General features: G+C 37.0%; 1 protein-coding gene across 1 annotated transcript; it reads right to left on the bottom strand.

Annotated features, from left to right (window-relative positions):
* Positions 1 to 1,148: 1,148 nt before the first annotated feature.
* LOC149199636 (uncharacterized) lies at positions 1,149 to 12,842 on the bottom strand. Its single transcript, XM_089399426.1, has 2 exons — positions 12,268 to 12,842; positions 1,149 to 2,030 (listed from the first exon to the last, which is right to left on the bottom strand). Exons 1-2 carry the CDS (start codon positions 12,582 to 12,584, stop codon positions 1,505 to 1,507), a joined length of 843 nt encoding a protein of 280 aa, XP_089255552.1. The 5' UTR covers positions 12,585 to 12,842; the 3' UTR covers positions 1,149 to 1,504.
* Between the last annotated feature and the right edge of the window lie 7,875 nt (positions 12,843 to 20,717).

Raw genomic sequence — 20,717 nt, 5'->3', positions numbered from 1 at the left:
AAATCCATCTGGCTTCCCCATATCACACATCAAGCGCCTGCAAAATTTGGTGGCAGATGAACTCTCTAAAAAAGGTTTGCAATCCTCTCCAGGTATGTGGCACCTGTGCATTTCTGTGGATTCCATTACATTCCGCCCACATCGCTTCAAAATGCCCGGCATATAGTGTTGATACATTTGATATGTTTTATTTTTTGTTTTCTGCCTCAAATCTGATTTACTGTCAAAAGGAACTATCTCTCTGTTTTTTTCTACTGTCTTAGAATATTTATGGAACTCCAAAAGCAGTTTTGTCCAGTATAATGTTGTATCTCTCTATGTTGCTATCTCGCTGTAAAGACTCAGCTGGTCTGTCCATATACTCAAATCTCAGCATGTACCAAAATTTTTTTGACTACAATATATACAGCTTTTTCTCCTGAAAAAAAGATAATAAGTCCTACTTCAATTCAAATTCTATATTTTATTTTATTATAATATAAACTAAGTAATCTGAATGTTTGAGTGGTTAAGAATCATAATGATAATAAGTCCTACTTCAAGTCAAATTCAAATTCGAGCTGATCTTTCTGGATATGATTTAAGAATTATCGTATCAAACCAGAAAGTTGTTTATGACACCGTTAAATAAATAATAACATAGAATAAAAATAATATAAAACAAGCATATAAATTGAAAAATGATCCATTTTGGATTAGCAATAAATAAAAGATTCTTAAAATATGCCACCACCCGCTTTAAGAAAAACTGTACAGAGTACTTAAAACAACGCGCCTTATCCGCCCTGGGATGAATAGGGTTCACGGTTTTTACGCCATTCCTATAATATGTAAGCATTTTAGTTTTGTTTGGCCATGGAGCTGTGTTTATTAACATTTTGTTCAACATGCCCAAATTGAATATCATAAGCCCCTTTTCCTTCATCACATATGGTGACTGCTTGCATAAACGTAACATCTCAATACAGGGGCTGCAGTAACCAGTTCCATTTAAAACCAAACAACTCAATATTGCAGGTTGTCTGAATTAATTTCACTTAGAAGCTGAACAACTCAAAATATTGGCCGGTACTCAGCAAAGAATTAGGTAAGAAATTGCAAATTTAACATCAAAATTGTCACAAAATTGCAGTAAAGTGCGCCACATATAATTGAAGTTGTGGATTTTACTATTGAATAATACATTATTCAAAAACATTTTAAATAATCTGATGTAAGGTTGACACAAGCCAGTTGTATGAATAAAATTGTTGTATAATAGTAAACAAATGTGCTCAAGCATTGTCCAAGATACCTTTTTTAAATCTCTCTTCCTCCCTTGCAAATAAGTTATGTCATCTTGCATCTGGTTGGCGGGATGGTCAAGATGTTCCAGGATTTTCCTGGATTCCCACAGGGGACTCTTTCAAACAATCAGCAGTCAATATTCACAACTATTAGAATGGGTAAGGTCAATACTAATCATTTATGGATTGACTAATGCTGAGAGCATAAATAATGAGCCCTAACTGCATGAACATGATGATCTTTTCCTAAGTCCACTTTTGTCATCGTTACAGGCTTCAGATATCATTTGGCTTGAACTAATTGCATCTACATCTTGAACCTGACTGTTCATGGAATTATTATCTTGAGATGTAGCATCAAGGATGTTTATCTCTGATGAATACTTTTTTATTCGTAAAGAGATCAGTACACTAGAGGTAATTCCAAGTAGAGGAAACAAGTAAGAAGAAAGCTGACTCTTCCCTGACCGGTCGGATGTTACTGCCGCACTGGTCAGGCTACCAATGGAAGTATTCTGTAAAATCATGGGAATACATCCAACCATTGTAGGGATGAGAAAATCAACAAAATAGCGAACATCTGTAGCAGCTAAGGCATAATTGATCACGTAGGAAGGCACGGGAGAAAACCGTGCAAGTAAAACAAATCTCCACCCATCCCGTGCAACTCCCTTGCTAAGAATATGAAAATACTTGTTTCTCTGCACCCAAGCCATCGCCGAGCTTGAACTCCTAAACAATACCCTGTAACAATAAAGCACAAATATGAGAACAATATGGGCGAAGTCTATTTTGCTTCATTTTTCAAGCATTTTTTGTTGCTTCTAGCATAACAAACAAAGTTGACTGATCACCTCAAAGAGAATTAATTCTTTAAACTGAGGCTCGAATAAACCTATAGGATCAATACGTTAACCTAGAAATCGATTTTGCATAAACTGACCAAACAAAAATCATATTAGTTGACAGTGATTCAGTTTATCTCTCCTCGGTTATAAGAAATCACTGAAAACTTAGCACCCATAAAATCGACGTATTCAATTAGAGAAATCATTCTTCTGCTGATGGCTGCCTACTGCCGTTTATAAATTTATATTAGACCATAGGTGGAAATAATACAAGAAAAACCATCTATCACAAACCATTTTAAAACAAGCTTGTTTAAAGAAATAATAAATAAATTATAAATTTGTACCATTCAGCCAAAGAAAATATAACAAATTTAAAAAATGTTGCAACTCCACAAAATAGAATCTGCACATGTATGGTGAAGAATTTTTGTTACTTGCTCTGAACTTTTAAGTCTTTAAAGATTTGCCTATCAATCAGCATTGTTAACGTTGACAGTCTGAAGCATTTTGTTCTTGCCGCGGGAGACAGGCTTAAATGGAGAGATCGGGGATCAGGGTGACAGCCTCCGGTCTGAGCGTTGTCGTGACAATCTGTGCAACAACAAGGCCTAAAGGCAAGATAAGGCTTGCTAAAAAGGATGGACCAAATGAGTTCCATACACTTTTGTCGAGATCATTTGGATTGAAGTTTTTGTACAAAACTATGTAGGGATATTTCCTTTGGTTGCATTATATTGCAAGATATCTATTCAAAAGCAAAAGTGTTGTTGGAGAGATCTAAGCCTCTTATGTAATATACCTTGTACTAGTGTGAAAATATCTTGTGTGATTGTGTAAGGGTTTCTAGTCAAGTATGCAGAAGATGCCTTGCATTTTACTGTTGTGATTATGATTATATTCGCTGAGATATGTCGTTGGTACTTTAGTCTTGAACAAATTGAGCCACAGGAAGAAAGGTTTCTTCCTCACTAAAGTAACAAATTCCAGTGATGAGATTCTCCGGTGGTTTATGATCCTCAAGGGTTCGAAACGATATTATGGCATCCTGTATCAAATTATTTTTCAAGGAACAATGATTGGTTCCATGACTATAGAAGGATGATTTGCACATGACAAAGCTGAAAATTGGAAATCTTACGGTTTGTAAACCCTAAAAGACTAGAAGTCTTGGATGTGAAAGCCCTAGCGTTTGTGGATAAAAACCCTAGAGCTAGACCTAGATCAAAGTTTATGTTGAAAGAAGAAACCCTAGCTCATGCAAGGAAGGAAAGAAAAGCAACATGTTGATGATGTAATCATTTCTTCCTTGACCTCCTAATGAGGGTTGTACGTACATCATGAAGGCCTGCCAAAGGCCCTGGCAACAGTGAGAAGCATTTGGAAGAACGAAGCAAAGTTTGTGACAAGAGGATTCTCCCTAAAGTGATTCGTGTTCAAAACAGAGAAATTGTACTGACATCTAGAACCATGCCAGAAGGGCTCCTAGTTCAGAGGAAGATGGAAAGAAGTTTGAAGGATGTGATCGTGCCAAGAGGTAGATTTACAAGATCAAGCATTTAATGGCAGCATAGAAAAGTACAAAGCAAGGAGTCTCACAGGGAGAGGTAGAGGACTATGAGGAGACATTTGCTCCAGCTGTCAGGCATGGTATTCGCGAATTTATGGATATTTGATAAGTCTTGGTTGATCTCGTTATTATATGACTTATTTTTTACGGAAATAGGACTCACATGTCAGAGGGAAAAGCGGTGGCAGGCAGAGTTGCTTCCATGATAGGAGTAGTGAAGACAGAGAGAGTTGACCTCTGAGTATAGGATGAAGGATCCTCATTGGATTCATTGCTTCTTGGGACTAGAAGTTGGCAAAAGGAAGTATATTATTAAGATCCTTCAAAATTTTGGGATGATGGACTGCAGAGGGAGCAACAAGGACTGCCAGGATGACCAAAATGCAGTTGTGGCGATGGATCCAATGAAGGAAGCTATTCAGTTTATGATTGAGCCAAAGCAAGTGTTGAGTACAACTGTTGGGGTTCACAAATTCAACTTGGGGTCTACTATGATGAACAAAACGCTGACAACACCATTGAAACAGAGTATATTGCAGTTTGCTTGGCGAGTTGTGAAGCATGGTAGCTTTAGGATTGTTTGACCAGGTACACGAGATGATCGTGGTGACAAGTCAAAGCACATGGTACCACTACATCTGAGACATGAAGGGACCACTGAGACTCCAATGTATTCTATGGTCGAGTAGGTTGTTAACATTCTCACAAAGCCTCTGTCCCAAGATGAAGTTTGTATACTTCATGGGCAAGATTAGAGTGGTTGAGAATGCTTCCCTTGGTTGAAGGGAGTGTTGATGTTCTAGCATCAAAGGGCAAAGAATCTCCCTGGGTCCGGGGGGTCTACCAATTCAATGACCGGTCCAGTTCTGAGAACTATGATTACCTCTTTCAAGAGGCATAAGTTATAACTCATCAAATTGATCATATTCTGGGTGCCAAATTACCCAACCAAGCTGCATATGTATTGGCTCCTCAAAGGAGACAAATAACAGAATTTCCTAACAAAGGCTATATAAGAGAGGATATGAGTCCTTGTGCTAGATCCACTCTTTTATGACCAAAGACAGGGGAAATTGAGATTTTGTGTAGATTTTAGCGCCCTCAATAAAATCACTGTCGAGCATACATATCCACTGCCAGAAGTGGATGATTTTGGGTTTCTTGGCAAGCACCACAGTCTTTTAAAAAGATTGACTTGAGAAGTGGCTATCACCAAATCCAAATTCAAGAATAAGATGAGTGAGAAATGGGATTCAACATCAAGGATTGCTTGAACAAATGGTTGGTGATGCCATTTGAGTTGATAAATGGTCATAATACATGGAAATTTAATTGTCTATTTTGATGATATTTTAATTTTTAGTAAAAGCATGAAGCAGCATGTGGGAATACTCACAATTAGTGTTGGAAAATCTTAGAGATTAAATATCGTTTATCAGTAATGAGAAGAGTTAATTTTTCAAAGACAAGCTTCTATATCTTGGAAATATCATTTCAGTGGAGGACATGAGCATGGATCCACAGAAGATCAAGGCCGTACTTGAGAGGAATATCCCACAAAGTATAAAGGAGATAATAGGTTTCCATGGATTCTATAAGGGATGTGTTAGAAATTTCGGTGGCATTTGTGCACCTTTAGAAGATTGCACAAAAAGTAAGGCATTCACATAAAGCTGCTGAAAAAAATTGAATTGCTCAAAAAGGTGACAGAAGCACCAATCCTTACACTTCCTGATTTGGAGAAGACTTGTAAGTTTAGAGTTGAATGTGACACTTTTGCTGTAGCAATTGGAGGAGTTTCAAGCCATGAGGTCAAAGCTATAGTATATTTCAATCAAAAATTGAATGATGCTAAAAAAAAAATCAACGCTTCTAACAAAGAACTATATGCTATTGTAATCCCAGTGGGTCAGCTCAAGTGATTGAATGCCATGAATTGAAATAGGATGTCTCAAGGTCAAGTCCCCTGGCCAGCTATATGTGATCTTTTAATACTTAAATGTCCCTGCCAGGTCAAGTGTACTATAGTCTATATCAACAGTTTACCCTAGTTACCATGCATCAATAGCCGTGAAGTCTCTGGGGGATTTCCATCCATGGTTACATGTGGAAAAAGAAAACTATATGCTTTTCAGCTATTGGCAACAGTATTTGCAACATAAGAATTTTATTTTGTTAACTGATCATCAAGCCTTAAGTTATATAAATGCCAAGAAAAACTCTCATAAACATGCCAAATGGGTCACATTCTTGCATAGTGACACTTATGCTATTCAACATAGAACACATAAAACCAATGTTGTAGCAGATGCTTTACACAGGGTGCACAATTTACTTATTAATGTGCCAACTGAAATTATCAGCGTTAATGTAATCAAGGAGGAAGATCCAAATGAAGCATATTTTGGTGGAATTTTGCAGCTCTTAACAACCAACTCAACACAGCTAGAAGCACTTTTGAAGACAATTTTTTGGTGAAAGACTGAAAGTATTTTTGTTCAAAGGCAAAAAACTACGTATTCCAGCTAGATCAATGAGAGAAAAATTGATCCAAGAATTGCATTTAAGTGGGCTGGAAGGACACTTTGGCAGAGATACATCATTCAATTTAGTGCACAAAATATTCTTTTGGCCACAGATGAGGAAAGAAAGATGTTAGTAACTGATGAGCACGCGGAAGTTTAAGTAATCTACTGAGAAGTTTGGTTGATAAAAGTTTAAGACAGTGGGACACAGTCTTCACACGAGCAGAATTTGCCTATCATTCAAGCCTTAACAGATCTACTGAAATGTCCCATTTTCAGAAAATTTATGGACAAAAACCAATAGTAATGGTGTAGAACATTTTATTAAACACATTCATAATACGTAAGTGTGTGAAGCAGAAATTGCAGACCACAAATGAAGCATGTAAGATGAAAGCTGATCATCATAGAAGAGTAATTGAATTCCAGGTTGGACAGCAGCTTATGTTTCATCTGTGGAAAGAAAGGTACCTGCAAGGTGCCTATAATAAACTCAATCCCAAGAATATTGACCCATCTTCAACGTAGCTGATCTTTATGCTTATCACCCAGAAGTTCATAATGAACATATTGATGACACCACAGTAGAGTGACAAGAACAATTACCAAAGAAGAAAGGTGAAGAGATTAAGCAGGTTGTTGATACCACAATTACAAACACTCAAACCAGAACATGTAAACTCAATTAGCCAAATGGAAGGGTCTGCCAGAATCAGAGAAAACATGAATTATTAAAATGCAGCTAGCAGAATTTAGCAAACCTGTTGTTCCCAATAACTCTGAAGCAGGAGGTTCAGATTGGTTTTAACAAGGGATATATGACGCAAACAATCTAAGTGGCTTGCCACATCAGCAAAGGATGTTGGCAGGAATGTCTTAAATCCCATTGCTTGGTTCCCTGTGAGCCCCAGAAACTGAACTAGTTTTTGGAAATGTAGACAGTTTCAGATGAGAGTTTTTGAACAGATCTGCTGCGCAGTGCTCTATTATGTTAGTAAAATTATGATTAGTTTGTTTTTTTGTTTTAGGAAAACAAATGGTTGAGTTTTGGTAGCTAGATAGAGGTATTCTCATACTGCAGATTTTTGGAAAACTCAGACAAGGAACAGTGCTGTTTAGAGAAGAAAAACAGTTTAGCTGATCTGCATCAGGGGCTATAATCTAGGATCCTCTTTGGAAATTTGTGCAATTTGTCTAGTCTGTTGATGTTCGATGTCTGGCAGGGAGAGCCAATTCCAGTATCTCATATTTATGCAGTATCCTACTTGTTATTTAGATATCGCAGTGAATGACTAAGTGGTATTCATCTTTGACCTTGTTACTAAGTTTGCAACGTGGATATCCTATTCTTCCAAGAGGTTTTCGAGCGTCCATCTGCTTGGCTTGCAATCTAAGTTGTTGTTCATTTAAATTTTGCCAATTGATCCCTTGTCAAGGTGTACCTTTGGTGTTAAATCATGTAGCTTGTTAATTTGCATAATTTAAGGAGGATATCCAATTTTGTGTATCTCAATTAGTTGCATTTACTCAGATTTACCTAAAATAATTTACCTGACTTTTTAATATTTCATGATCTGTTGGTATTTATATTTATAAAAAGATTCTGCTTTTGCAATTTAGAGCAATACAAATGGTATCAGAGTAGGTTTGATCTTGGATCAAGGCTTTAAAGAGTACCTTTTTGTCCTATAGACATAATTGTAGTTAGACAGGTCCAAATTTAGTGAGACCAAAGTTTCTGGGACGACGAGATTCCAAGATTTTCAAAGGTGAAAATATCACAGGATTTGGTGCAGAATTCGCAGAGCTATAATCCATACAAGGTCAACCTCTAAACTAGTCCCGACGAAGGTTCAAAAAACGGTAGATCTTATTCAATTACATACTGAAATATTCAAATATTCAAATCAGTTGATCCAAGTCTTGAGAAGAGCACTAAAAGGTTCAAAAGTCCAAACCTCTGTTACGGAGTATTTGTACCAGTAGCTCTGTTACAAGAGTATGTGTGCTACGGGAAAGGATTTGGACACCCGGTGAGGGTAATCTCTCCTGCTCGAGATGGGCATTGGTACGTACCATGAAGCACCCCAAAGTACCTCGATGGCCCTCAGAGCACCCCCACCTCAATTTGGAAATATGCCTCGATTTTGGGTACAACCCCAATTTCAGGTACTGTGGTGCCATTTTATGTGTTAAAAAAAAATCCCTATGTTTGAGAGCAATGATTGCCTAGAAAACCTGTTGATTGAGGACCTAATTCTAATTGATGATGATGCGGCAGGAGAGAACATGGAAGTTTGGCTACTGGCATTTAACTATGTTGTTTATGTTCTGGAGATACTACTGTGTAATTTTCAATGAATTTAGTTTGAAAATTAACCGCAGCTATATAAATTAAATGGTTGGTAAATGCTAATAAGCATCAAAAACATTTATCTCATCATACATTTAAATTGTCAAAATTTAAAAATAAAAAATAAACCATAAAAATTAATTAAATCATAATTTTATTTTAAATTTTTATTATAAATATAAAATGAATTAATGTATGAAGCATATATATTATATACATTTTAAAATTCGCAGAACTAATGAGCCTGAAACTCCTACTCTTCGCGGTTGAAAAGATATGCCAGCAGCTTCAAATTTCCGGTGACTCGCGTATTGTCATAAACTGGTTCAATGAAGTTTCAATTTGTCATATGCACACACTCAGGCCTCTACTGGCAGAAGTTTTGATGATAAAACAGCATTTTGATTTTATCTCTCGTCAACATATTTTCAGAGAAAGGAATGCATGTGATGATGGACTTTCCAAAGAAGGTGCGCAGCAAGCTCGGGGTATCTGGCAGGTATCTGAACAGAGGGAAGGTCAACACTATGAATAGTACCACAGGCCATTCATAAATGGCCAAATGGGGGCTGCAGCCCATGGAGATGGATAAACTTCTATTTGTTTTCAGTTTTGGCTGGCACCTCTCAGAGTTTCTCAGCTCATATAGCATTATGTGATTGATACAGGCAGATATGGTCTTCTCATAACAATATGGTTTTTTTTAAAGCATGTTATGTTTTTTGGACGGTATTTGATACACAAGTCTGTGCACTCAAATGGCAGACTTGATGTTTTATGAACCCTTCAACATGTAATTTTCACACTTTAATGAAAATTACAATTTTCCTTTTTTGGAAAAAAATATATACATTTCAAAAAACATGTAGCAATATTCTTAACCATGGAGATTCTTAACTTGTAAATAGGCTTTGTTACAATACCATGGACCAATAGCATGGATTATTTATAACACACGCCTAAAAATCCATAACTCATGTTCATGACACGAGTTCATATAACATTTTTTTAATTAATCAATTTAATTAAAAAGGCAAAAGGGGCATAGCTACTTTTGAGATAAATCTCAACCTTTGATTTGTGACTACTACTAAGAATATTTTAGAATATTCTATAGAGGTTAAAACCCTACCATCCACCTAATAATTACTGATAATTAAATTAAAATTCTGGAAGTCCTATTCCAAAATAAACGCAGCTATTGCGTAATTAATACAATACTATCAGTTTATTGTTTTCCTATCAATAAATTATGAAATAATTCGATGACAAATTTTATTGTTTTTTGGATAAATTGTCTAATGTTGAATGTTAATTAATAAATGGTGAAATGGTTTTTATTTAAAAATAATATAAACTATTAACAATTTCAATTAATTTCAATCTATTTTACATTTATATATATATATAAAACTTGTTATGTCCTGACATACCCAATACCCTGTTTGAAAATTAGTTGTACCCAACTTGACTTAATCATCAATATTATTATTATTATCCTTTACGACACTATGATATTATTATTATTCTCTTTTACCATACTATGATTTTATTATTAAAAGGAATTATGTGTCACCTTACCTTCATCACCTCAATCACTTCGCACCTCTCTCATTGATGACTCACACGGCACTATGTAACTCTCTCTCTCTCAATGATACATTACACTCTCTTGCGCACTCATTAAAGACATGGCATCTTCCTCTTACACTCATTAAAGGCATGTCATAAAATATTCCTTACACTCTCTTTAATGCACATGTTACATTCTCCTTAACTAAGGCACATGTACCTCTCTTAATGGCATAAGTTACTAAGGCATGCATACCTCTCTTAATGGAATAAGTTACTAAGGCATGTGTACCTCTCCTTAATGGCATAAGTTACTAAGACGTGTTTCTCTCCTTAATGGCATGACTTACACTCCCTTGAATGACAGATGTTACTCTTCCTCAAGGCAGGCATATTGCTCCTCCCTTATAACAAGAATCCATTGCTCCTCCTATATATGTGTCTCATGTCTTCTCACCTGACTACTAATACTTGCGCAATGTGAAAGAAGAATTTGAACTTGTGAGAGGTGAGAGAGATAGACTTGGAGAGTAAGTGCGGAACTTGGTGAACCAAAGTTGATTCAGTACTTCAATGTTTCAGTGTTGATTCAGTTGAAGGGAAGGTTGATTCAATGTTTGCATCTATTGCTGCTACCATTTATCTTCATGCTACAACTTGTTCAGATTTGGGTGAACTTACTCATTCTCTTGATCTCTCATTGTACTTTGTATCTTTGTTGAACAATTGATATTTATTAGAAGAAGAATCTGGTTGGGTTTTCCCCTTGTGGGTTTTGCCCTGGTCATTGGACCTAGATTCTCTGTGTCTCATTCTGTTATTAGTTGCCTTCTATTGTAGATTTGGTTTATGTTCTATCTACAATTGCTTAACTAATATTGCAGCAAAAAGAAGTTTTTGGAATGAGTATATGTTTCAACATACAACATAATATTATAAGAACAAACACACAAAAAAAATTACATTCCAAAAAGGAAAAGATGGAAAACAAAGAGAGAATGTTGACAAAGATTGAACTGCATTGAACAAAGAGGAGGGTCTTTAACTAAGGCAACAGGACAAATATTGACATTCACATTTTCAGGAAAGCAAGTGTCAAACTAAAGGCATGCATAGAATTCAAAGACGAGACGCCAAGGGCATCATAGACTGGGTGAAGGGCTTCAATAGTTTCAGTCCACCCATATTAAATAACTGGATGAAGTGCATCATGACGCTGGTAAGCACCTTCCATCATATCAATTTAGACCACATATATGGGGAGCAAAACAGGACAGCAGATTTCCTTTTCAAGAGAGGAATTGATAAGGATCCAGGTAAGTTCTATTTCTCTGGTTATGAACAAGGAGTCATGATTAATGCTGGCAGCATTAATTACTCATAGTAGATTTGGTATTTTGTAGGACTGTGCCATAATTTTGGGGAAAATGTAATGTAAATACTGAATAGCAGTAAGAAGGTCTTGAGAAGGCTATACTCTGACAAATTATTCGTTTTTGAGGGCGTAGGAAACACTAAGTTGAATAGCAGTAACAAAACTGGACATTATGAACTCAGTGATTTAAGAAATAGATTACATATGACTCATAAGATATTTTCTAGATGCAAATGATGTATGAAAAGAAAGAAAAGAATACTATCTTTTTTATGTATGAATGATGTATGTACTGAAGTGTAAGAGTGTTTTGTTCCTCTGAAAAAAGAATCCAAAGAACAATTACATGATGGGATATTATTGAAACTTAATTGTGACAACAAAAATAGCAAACCTACAAAATACATAGCTGCAAAGAAAAAGCCTTGTTTCAATGTTTTCATCTTCCTTTTAACACTGAAAAATATCGTAAATCTATATCATATTGACCTCTTTGCCATTAGGAGACCCATCTATGTGACTACTCAACGTTTGATTACTTTGACAGCTCAAACTAGTATTCATACCCTACTCAAATCATAAATAAACTTTTAACAACCGAAAAATTACACAGAGACCACACGGACATTTCCCTGTATCTTTGCAAACGGACCTTTGAATTGTTACAACCTGAAAATCTAAGATCTGTAATTGCAGAGGACAGAATCAATGGGAAAAAAGGGGGCTTTCAATACTCACCGTCCCAGCCAGAAGGACAGGGAAGCTCCAAGTATTTTCGCTGAGAAAACGCAGAGCACGCCGCGGAAGAAGCCAAAGAGCAGAGCAGCCCCTGCCTCAAAAAACACCGCATATGGCAAACACAGGGCCAGTGTAATTGTGTGAACTAAAATATAAGCTGGCATTGCCCAGATCCCCATTTTGGCAAACAGATCTTGAAATCCCTCCATGATGGCCTGCTTATCCCCTCCATACACTCTGCTGAATAAAATGTAGATTGCCAACCCGACCACGATCAGAGCTGCAACACCAAATCTGCCTTGCCTGCCCATTATCATTTTTCCTTTTTATAACTGAAACCCTTTGTTGAGAGATGCGAAATCCTTGGCGCTTGGCTTCCAAGATTATGAGGAAAAACATTCGAATCTCGAATAATTATAATAAACTCCAACCGATCTGACCGTAAACCACAATGCACTCATTAACCACGGCACCCGCAATTCTCTATTCCAGAGGATGTCTAGCCAGTCGCCGAAGAATGAAGACTAGTTCTCGTTTGTCCTGCGCCGGGACGTCAGTTGAAGTGTTATATAAATATGATAATGGATAAAGGTGTAGGCCACTACACGAGGATGACAAAGCAATCCTTCTTCAACACGTTAGTGGTGAGTTGGGTATCGGCCCCTGTTGACGTCGGTATCGGCCCTGTCTACATCTCTCAAAATGGACATGGATCACAATTATCTGCTTATTTATGATTGCTCTTTTTTGTTTTCAGTTTGCTCTTTTGTTGCATTTTATTAGATGTTTTGATCCACTTGTCTTACGATAAATCATATTTGTTGGTTCGAAATTAGGTCTAAAAAAAAATTTCACGCTGATTTTCTTAGTTGTTTGTTTTATTTGATGTTTATGTTTATGACCACATCAAAACGCTGATTAGTCTTAAAATTATATTTAAATTAAAAATTATTAAAACATAATTTTATTTTATTTATATGAGATTATTATTATTATTAATTATAAAAGAAATAATATATTATTATTATTATTCAATTTTAAGGTTTTATTTATATGAGATTATTATTATTAATAATTATAAAAGAAATAATATATTATTATTATTATTATTATTCAATTTTAAGTTATGGTTAAGTTACACATCAAATTGGTGTATGAGATTTTTTTGTTTGTGGGACAAGAGACCCAATAGACACCAAATTGGTGTATGAGACCCCCTTGTTTGTGGGACAAGGGATCCATCTCCGCGCAACGATTTCACTAGTAAGTTTACAAAGACATACATACTCTACCCCCTCCAATGTTGAACTTGTGACCTCTTAGGAGGAAACACATGCTCCTAACCATTAGGCTCACTCAAGTTGTATATCAGTTAAACATTTTATCTAAAAAAAACCACAAATGTCTAAATTATATTTTAAGAGAAATCTATTGATTATCAATATATGTAGAATTGATACAAATTACTAGTCATGTTTGCTACCGATTTTTTTTTTGTTCATATAAGATTGATATGACCTTAAAGATATTGTTAGGATAAAGATTAGTATATTTCATTAGCAGAATGTTATGTGGGATAAAGACAGAATGAAAACTATTAACAACATACCAGTTATTATGCATTGGAAAAATGGAAGTACAATTTAGTATGGGTTCTTGCAACCCTAAGGATAGATATAGATGTGTATGGTTGCATGAGGACTTGCAACATCTTCAGTGGAGAGGAGATGACAAACCTCATAATTATCAATATTTGATAATCATTTACATATCTTTTTACTTACCCATAACCCCATATTTTTTCTTCTTGATGCTTAAAACCATAATTTTGGCATAGGTTGTTTTCCATTGTATTTTTTTAGTATTTCATTAAAAAGTTTGATTAACACTAGGATAAACGTGTATTTCTATTCACTTTGTGAATAATGACTTATTTATGAACAACTTGTAATAAGATATTAATTGAAGATCTTATGTTACAAGTTGGATGAAATTCGATTAATGTTGCTAAGCATTTGTAGACCCACATGTTGTAAATTTACATACTACAGTTGAGGAAATTGACCACCACCATCATGTAGCCACTTGGGGAAGAGACAAAACACATATTTTATGGTTTTAATTATTGAGAAGCATATTTTAAGTGTCCACATTATAATTTTAAAAACTAGAACTAAGTTTTGAGTCGGGCCACCTAACCGGATCAAACCAGATCAAACTCGATTCAATGAACCGGAATTCAAAAAAATACCTATGTTGCATAAAACATTGGGGTTGTTTCCTTAAAGAAATAATACGAAAGCGCTAAAACGCGTGTGATACAGCCTTGAAACGTGTTTTAGACCGTATTGGCACATTTTCTCGAGGCTAACATGTGGCCCAATATGGCCTGAAACGTGTTTCAGGGTCATACGACCGTGTTGCCACAAACAAACAAACAAAAAACCTTCGTTCCTTTTTTATTTTATTTTTTCCTTTTTTCATTTTTAATATTTTATTAGGCAATTAAAATATTGTGTGGATGTTTATAGATGTCTCTCACAAGTTATAAAAAGACTCTTGCCTCATTTTGGGGTAATGAACGACCCGGATTTATTATGAAATTACAATTATTCAAGTTTTCACCTAATTTTCACTTTGGGGGCATCGCCCCCGAACCCCTACCAATGGGGGCTTAGGTGGTTGCAGCCACCACCCCTGGACCCCCCCCCCACCCCCCCGCGGTAGCACTAGTGTGTGGGGGGGGGGGGGGGGGGGTGTGGGAATTTCCCCCACAACCCCCCATCAAGGACTAGGATCCAAACACAGCTGAAACAAAACAATTTAACCACAATGTAATAATGTATCATGTATGCTTTATGATTGAACATAACATTTTTTAAATGTTTGTTGATGGTGATGGACCCGCCAACATGTCATGGGATCTCCTTAGTAAGAAGTCCCAACTAGACCTCAGACCATTTGGAGTAGGAGTCCCAGTAGTGGGTAGTAAAGCTATGCCTTGACTGTGATAGCACGCAAAGGTAAGCGTGATATCTTTGTTGGAAGCAAGTGTGTGACCTTGCAACGAATCAAGAGAGATGCATGGGGAGGTTCTAACACACGGAGGGGGAAAAGAAGTGTTTCCCTTAGAAGCTTGTAATAGTACGCATCCTGAAAGGAACATGCGAGTTGAATGACATCACAAACTGGAAAGCAGAATAGTCGACAATCCAAGGTGATGAGTTAAACCAACAACGTGCTTCAATAAGATTCATACAGAATAGTCTATACATAAATGTGTAAGTTGAAACTACATACATTGCTAAAGTAACCAGAAGAGTCGAACTACAATAACAACATATGCATGAAACATGTTGGCTCTGTTATATTATATAAAAGTGACAGTTCCATCCATACATACAACCATGACAGCCACTAGCCCCAATAGTGGAACGTTATAGTCAACACCACCTGCTCCTTCAAAGAGATGTACTCACTCTGCATTATGGAGAAGCCAAGACTCGTCACAATACCCTCCAAGCCCTCTCTAAGCAATGCTTAGAAAAAGCTTGGCTCCCAAAAGCATGTTCTATGAGTTATGAGGTTCTATATATAGCAACGAGTGGGGTGACCCTTTACATTCCCCTTTGACCCTTGGACTACCCTCATGACTCTTCAACTTCATTACATATAACTTTTTACATTACATATGATTGTTTGCATTCCACTAATGACACTTGGAATTTCACTTTACATTACATTGGATTACAACAGTTACAGCTCACAGTAGTGAGGTGGCCAAAACAACTCATAACACAACTTGACATGACACTATGACATTTATTGGCTAACTGTTGTGTCCATGTCAAGTTGTTCTGCTGCTAAGTGATGGATGTGTTCTTGGATGTACTTTATCTTCATCTCCGCATAACTTAGTGTTGCGGGATCTTCAATGGTCTTGGTCTTCGCAAGATGGTCCCATGCATGTTTTGCTTTTGCTTGTTCAACTATGAGAAAGTCTTTTAGCATGCGCTCTTTCTTCATCCTGCTCGTCGTCGCGCCATGTTCCATCAATGTACATGTACATGTAATCACTCATGATGAGATGACATTAAATCCAAAAATCTCCTAGTCTATCATGATGCAATGTCTTTCGGTTCCGAGTGCAAGTGATGGGAGAGAGGACAAGGCTCTGGAACTGCGCAGAGCACATTTCAGGTCAGGATGAGAGGCTCTGGGGCGTTGTCAGGAAAAACTGCGCAGATATCACTAGGGGGGAAATTTGCGCAATCTGGAACAACAGCGACAGTTGCGGGAGAGAACCCAGTTGAGCAGAACTGCGCAATTCCGGGGAGGAAGACAAGGCAGGATGTTGAGAGGGACTGCTAGGCAATTCTGCACATTTTTCAAGATGAGGACTGGGCAGGTCATCCAGGGGTCTAGTTGGGAATCTGCGCAGTTTCTTTGGGGAAGATAGAGTGGGCACCAGGAGGCACTAACAGACATGTTTGCGCAATTTTCTAGATGAAGGCTAAATCAGACTGCAAGGAGCTGCTGGTCATAACTATGCAATTTTGGGGGATTAGTGCAGACTGGGGTAGTAGTGCAAGTGCCAGTCAAAACTTCGCAATTTTCATAAGGAGAGTAAAGCAAGCTAGCAGGGAGCCTACCAGTCAAATCCGCACAATTTCTCGATAGTGCAGAGACAAGCAGCAAAGGAATGTCTCACATGTTTGTGCAGTTTTCTGCAAGCAGTGCAAGGTAGGCAGTTGAGCAACTTCTGCGCAATTTTAGGGAGTAGTGCAACCCCAGGTCACAATTCAGTTTCGGAAGACCAAGGGGAGGCTTGATGAGTGATTTTGCAGGAAGCGCAGATTGGATCGGACTTTGGGACAACTTCTGTGTAATTTTGGGAGGCAGTTAGCTGGCTCGCTTCCAGGATTGCACAGTGCAAGCTGCCTTGGAGGATAACCTCAAGCTCTGCCCAGTTCTGGGTAGCAGAGCAGGGTCACTAAGAGCTGAGACTTCATGGTGCAGCTCTGTCGGGGTCTGATTGAAAGAGGGTTATCTGGTCGACAGATTTTCAGAAAAAATGACTAAGTGTGAGAGCAAGTGAACTCGTGCATACATGGCATAATGATCACACACATAGCATAAATTGATGACAAGACACCTCAAACCAACAAGACAAACATGGCAAAGCATGACCCTCTGTGGGACTGTCTAGTGGTGAAAGCGACAAGTGCAACACTTGGGATAGACCTTCGAACAACCGTGATGACACTTGCGCAACAATGCTTACAACTTTGTGTGTGAGTGCGATGGGTGTTCACATAGCTAAGACAACCCAAACACATAAAGACAAACCTTCTAAATCACCGAAACCTGATCACAAGCATGACATAGCAATCAACATGTTAAAGATGACAATTGGTTCAACAAGCAAAAAGGAAGCAAGAGACGTAGAGGAAACACATGGAATGACTTTTAGTGCTTGCAAGCATGCATGTTATTGAAGAGAGAATGATATGACAATGACAAGCAATCCTTCTAGCTACAATGAGAGATGTACTTCAAAAGATATACTTTACTTACCATACTTACCCTCAAGATGATATGCATCTGACAGAGTCTACATGAGGTATCGATCTTTTATCATAACTTGGTTTCTTGGTCCTTCTCCTCAACTCCTTGAGAGTGATGTAGCATCTCACCTTTTCCTGTAGTCACTGAGAGATAGATCAACGCAGTTTCAGTGGGGAGTGACTGCTACCGGGATGAGGCCCGAGGAGGCCCATCTCACAGTTTTTGAATGCAAGATAGATTGGACAGCTTGGATAACACTGCGTAGTTTTGAGATGGAAGACACTATTATGGGATGGGGTCCTAGGAGGACACCTCTATGCAGTTTCTGAGTGCAGTGCAGTCTGGGTAGCTGAGAGGCGATACTGCACATTTTTTAATGCAAGGAACTACTGCGGGATGGGTCCCGAGAGGACACATCTATGCAATTTCAGGTTGCAAGATAGACTAAGTAGTTGAGGGAGTCACATTTCAGCTTTCCCTGTTTCCAAAATTTGGGGAAGTCACATTTCATACCCATACATGTTTCCCTGGATCGTGCAACTTAGAAAAATACATAAAATAATAAGTTTTTAATGAAAATATATATTTTTTAAAACTTCAAAACATGATTCCAAACTAGTATAGACAAAATATGCAAAGTTTTCTCCTTTATATACCTTGTAAGGGTGCATATATCAAGATGCTGAGAAAAATACATATCCTCAACAAAATATATAATCATCGACTCAAGTTACAAGGCATTGGCCTATGTTTCCCTGTTTCCAAAATTTGGGGGAGTCACATTTCATACCCATACATGTTTCCCTGGATCGTGCAACTTAGAAAAATACATAAAATAATAAGTTTTTAATGAAAATATATATTTTTTAAAACTTCAAAACACGATTCCAAACTAGTATAAACAAAATATGCAAAGTTTGCTCCTTTATATACCTTGTAAGGGTGCATATATTAAGATGCTGAGAAAAATACATATCCTCAACAAAATATATAATCATCGACTCAAGTTACAAGGCATTGGCCTATTACAAATCATTAATCAACATAAATACTTATCAAACTCATCACCATTACTATACATGGGATAGTCAACAAAAGATACATAAACATCATTTACATCAAAGTTTGAGGACTCCTCAAACTCCTCTCTAAACTCAATAGTAGTATTAGTAGTAGCAACAACACTAGACCTTGCAAAATTAGAAGCATGAGTTCGCTAAATTGCATGACTAGTGCTTCCCTCACCATGTGTCATGCTTGGTGGTTCACTTCCTTCAGTGCCTCGTTTGAGTACCATATTTGCATTGGGATAAACCACCACTAACTCCATGGAATCAATATTAAAATCAAGATCAAACTCAGTTGGTTAAGTATCCTTCACCCATTCTGAAGTTTTGTTTAGCAACTAGTTGCATCTTATTGGAATGTTATATTACACGAAGACAATGATATAGGTGGATATTGGTGGCCACCCGCCTATTCCACCTAGACCTCTAGTTGGTTTCATCAATTTCCTTTATTATAGCAGCATTTACTATTTTTAGCAGTTTTTCAAGTCCTAAACTTCCAGAGTTGTTTTGACTCCCTAAACGGTGTTTTTTTTAGGTCTGCAACAGGCCCTCAACCATAGGTAGGGGCTTGCTCTGCAACCATGGGTAGGTGACTGCTAAAAATCCTACAGTATTCGGAGATACCTTTCTAATGAGGTATTGTATGCGCCAAACGAAGATCATATGACCAAGTTACGACCCCGAGAAATTGGTTGCCCAACTAACCCTAACGGGGCCCACAAACTCTTTGTGTTTCATCTCCTAGGGTTAGGGTTTTGGTTGTTTAGAGTTTCCCTTTTTTTCAATAATAAAAAGGCCCTTGAGCTTCCTTGTAACATAGTTCAGAGGCATGTAGCTGCCAGATCTCCTCTCAGAGATAAGCTACCATCGCCCGAGTTAATTTATTTTCATTCTATATGTAAGAATCTTTCAATTCTTTGATATTAATGAAATGGAGATTTATTTCTGTTGCATATATGTGTTTATGTTTATATTTGTATTATGTTGTGTTCCTGCATAATTCTGGATCAGACAAGATCACTTAATTGGTTTTGTTCCAAACAAATTCTCTTTTTCATGTGAACTAGCTCAAAAACAAATTGTAATGAACCTCAAAGCACACCCCCAAAAAAACTATTGTCGATTGAATTACAGTACTTAGGCAATACTCCACATGGTTATGATTTAATACTATGATATAGGCTTGATCATTAACCAGATCTTCCTTTGTAATACTTGGATACAAGTTGATTTTTTAAGTTTTAACACAAGATTTGCTCACCTTATAACACATACATTTTTAAGTTGCACATAACCTTTCCAAACATACTCTTCAATATATTGTTTCGGCTGGTGACAAATTAAAATACATTTGCTCTCAAGTTCATTATAGGGTCTTTTAACCACCATATCCTTCACATTAAATATAGTCTTACACACATTTACACATATATAGTAGGCTTAGATTTTCTTTATGTCCCTTGTAGAATTTACACAAAATCTACCCCTTAGTGAAATTATACAAGGTTCGATCCCAGGTTTGTTTTGTAAAAATATTATAGCACAACACTATGGGGTTTCACCCCTCCTCCTTGTTCTTTTATGACAAGGTTCTATCCCACTTAATTTTACATATTATAACCAAGACATATAACATTTGGTTTGATGTGTTTTATGGTTTAATTTACATATGTTTTAAAGTTATATATGAAGGTTGCATTATTTCGTTCTTGAAGTGGCGTACGAATTCTAACGTGTGGATCATACTTAGCTTCATGGATTAATTATATTTGTCCATGAAGGCTCCCCCCACTTGGCCTCATGTGACTTCAT

The sequence above is a fragment of the Pinus tabuliformis genome, chromosome 2_1 (assembly GCF_031772625.1).
Source record: "Pinus tabuliformis cultivar Carrire ecotype Pingquan chromosome 2_1, CPIR1, whole genome shotgun sequence".
NCBI lineage: Eukaryota > Viridiplantae > Streptophyta > Pinopsida > Pinales > Pinaceae > Pinus > Pinus tabuliformis.
The sequence above is the reverse complement of the archived record's forward strand: the minus strand, read 5'-3'. Positions and strand labels throughout refer to the sequence as shown.

What these genes read in the sequence shown, in the direction of transcription:
- LOC149199636 (XM_089399426.1), bottom strand. Translation starts at nt 12,584, where the DNA reads ATGATAATGGGCAGGCAAGGCAGATTTGGTGTTGCAGCTCTGATCGTG. An exon ending in CTGTCCTTCTGGCTGGGACG is followed by an intron (nt 2,031 to 12,267) that starts GTGAGTATTGAA and finishes TTATTGTTACAG; the next exon opens with GGTATTGTTTAGGAGTTCAA.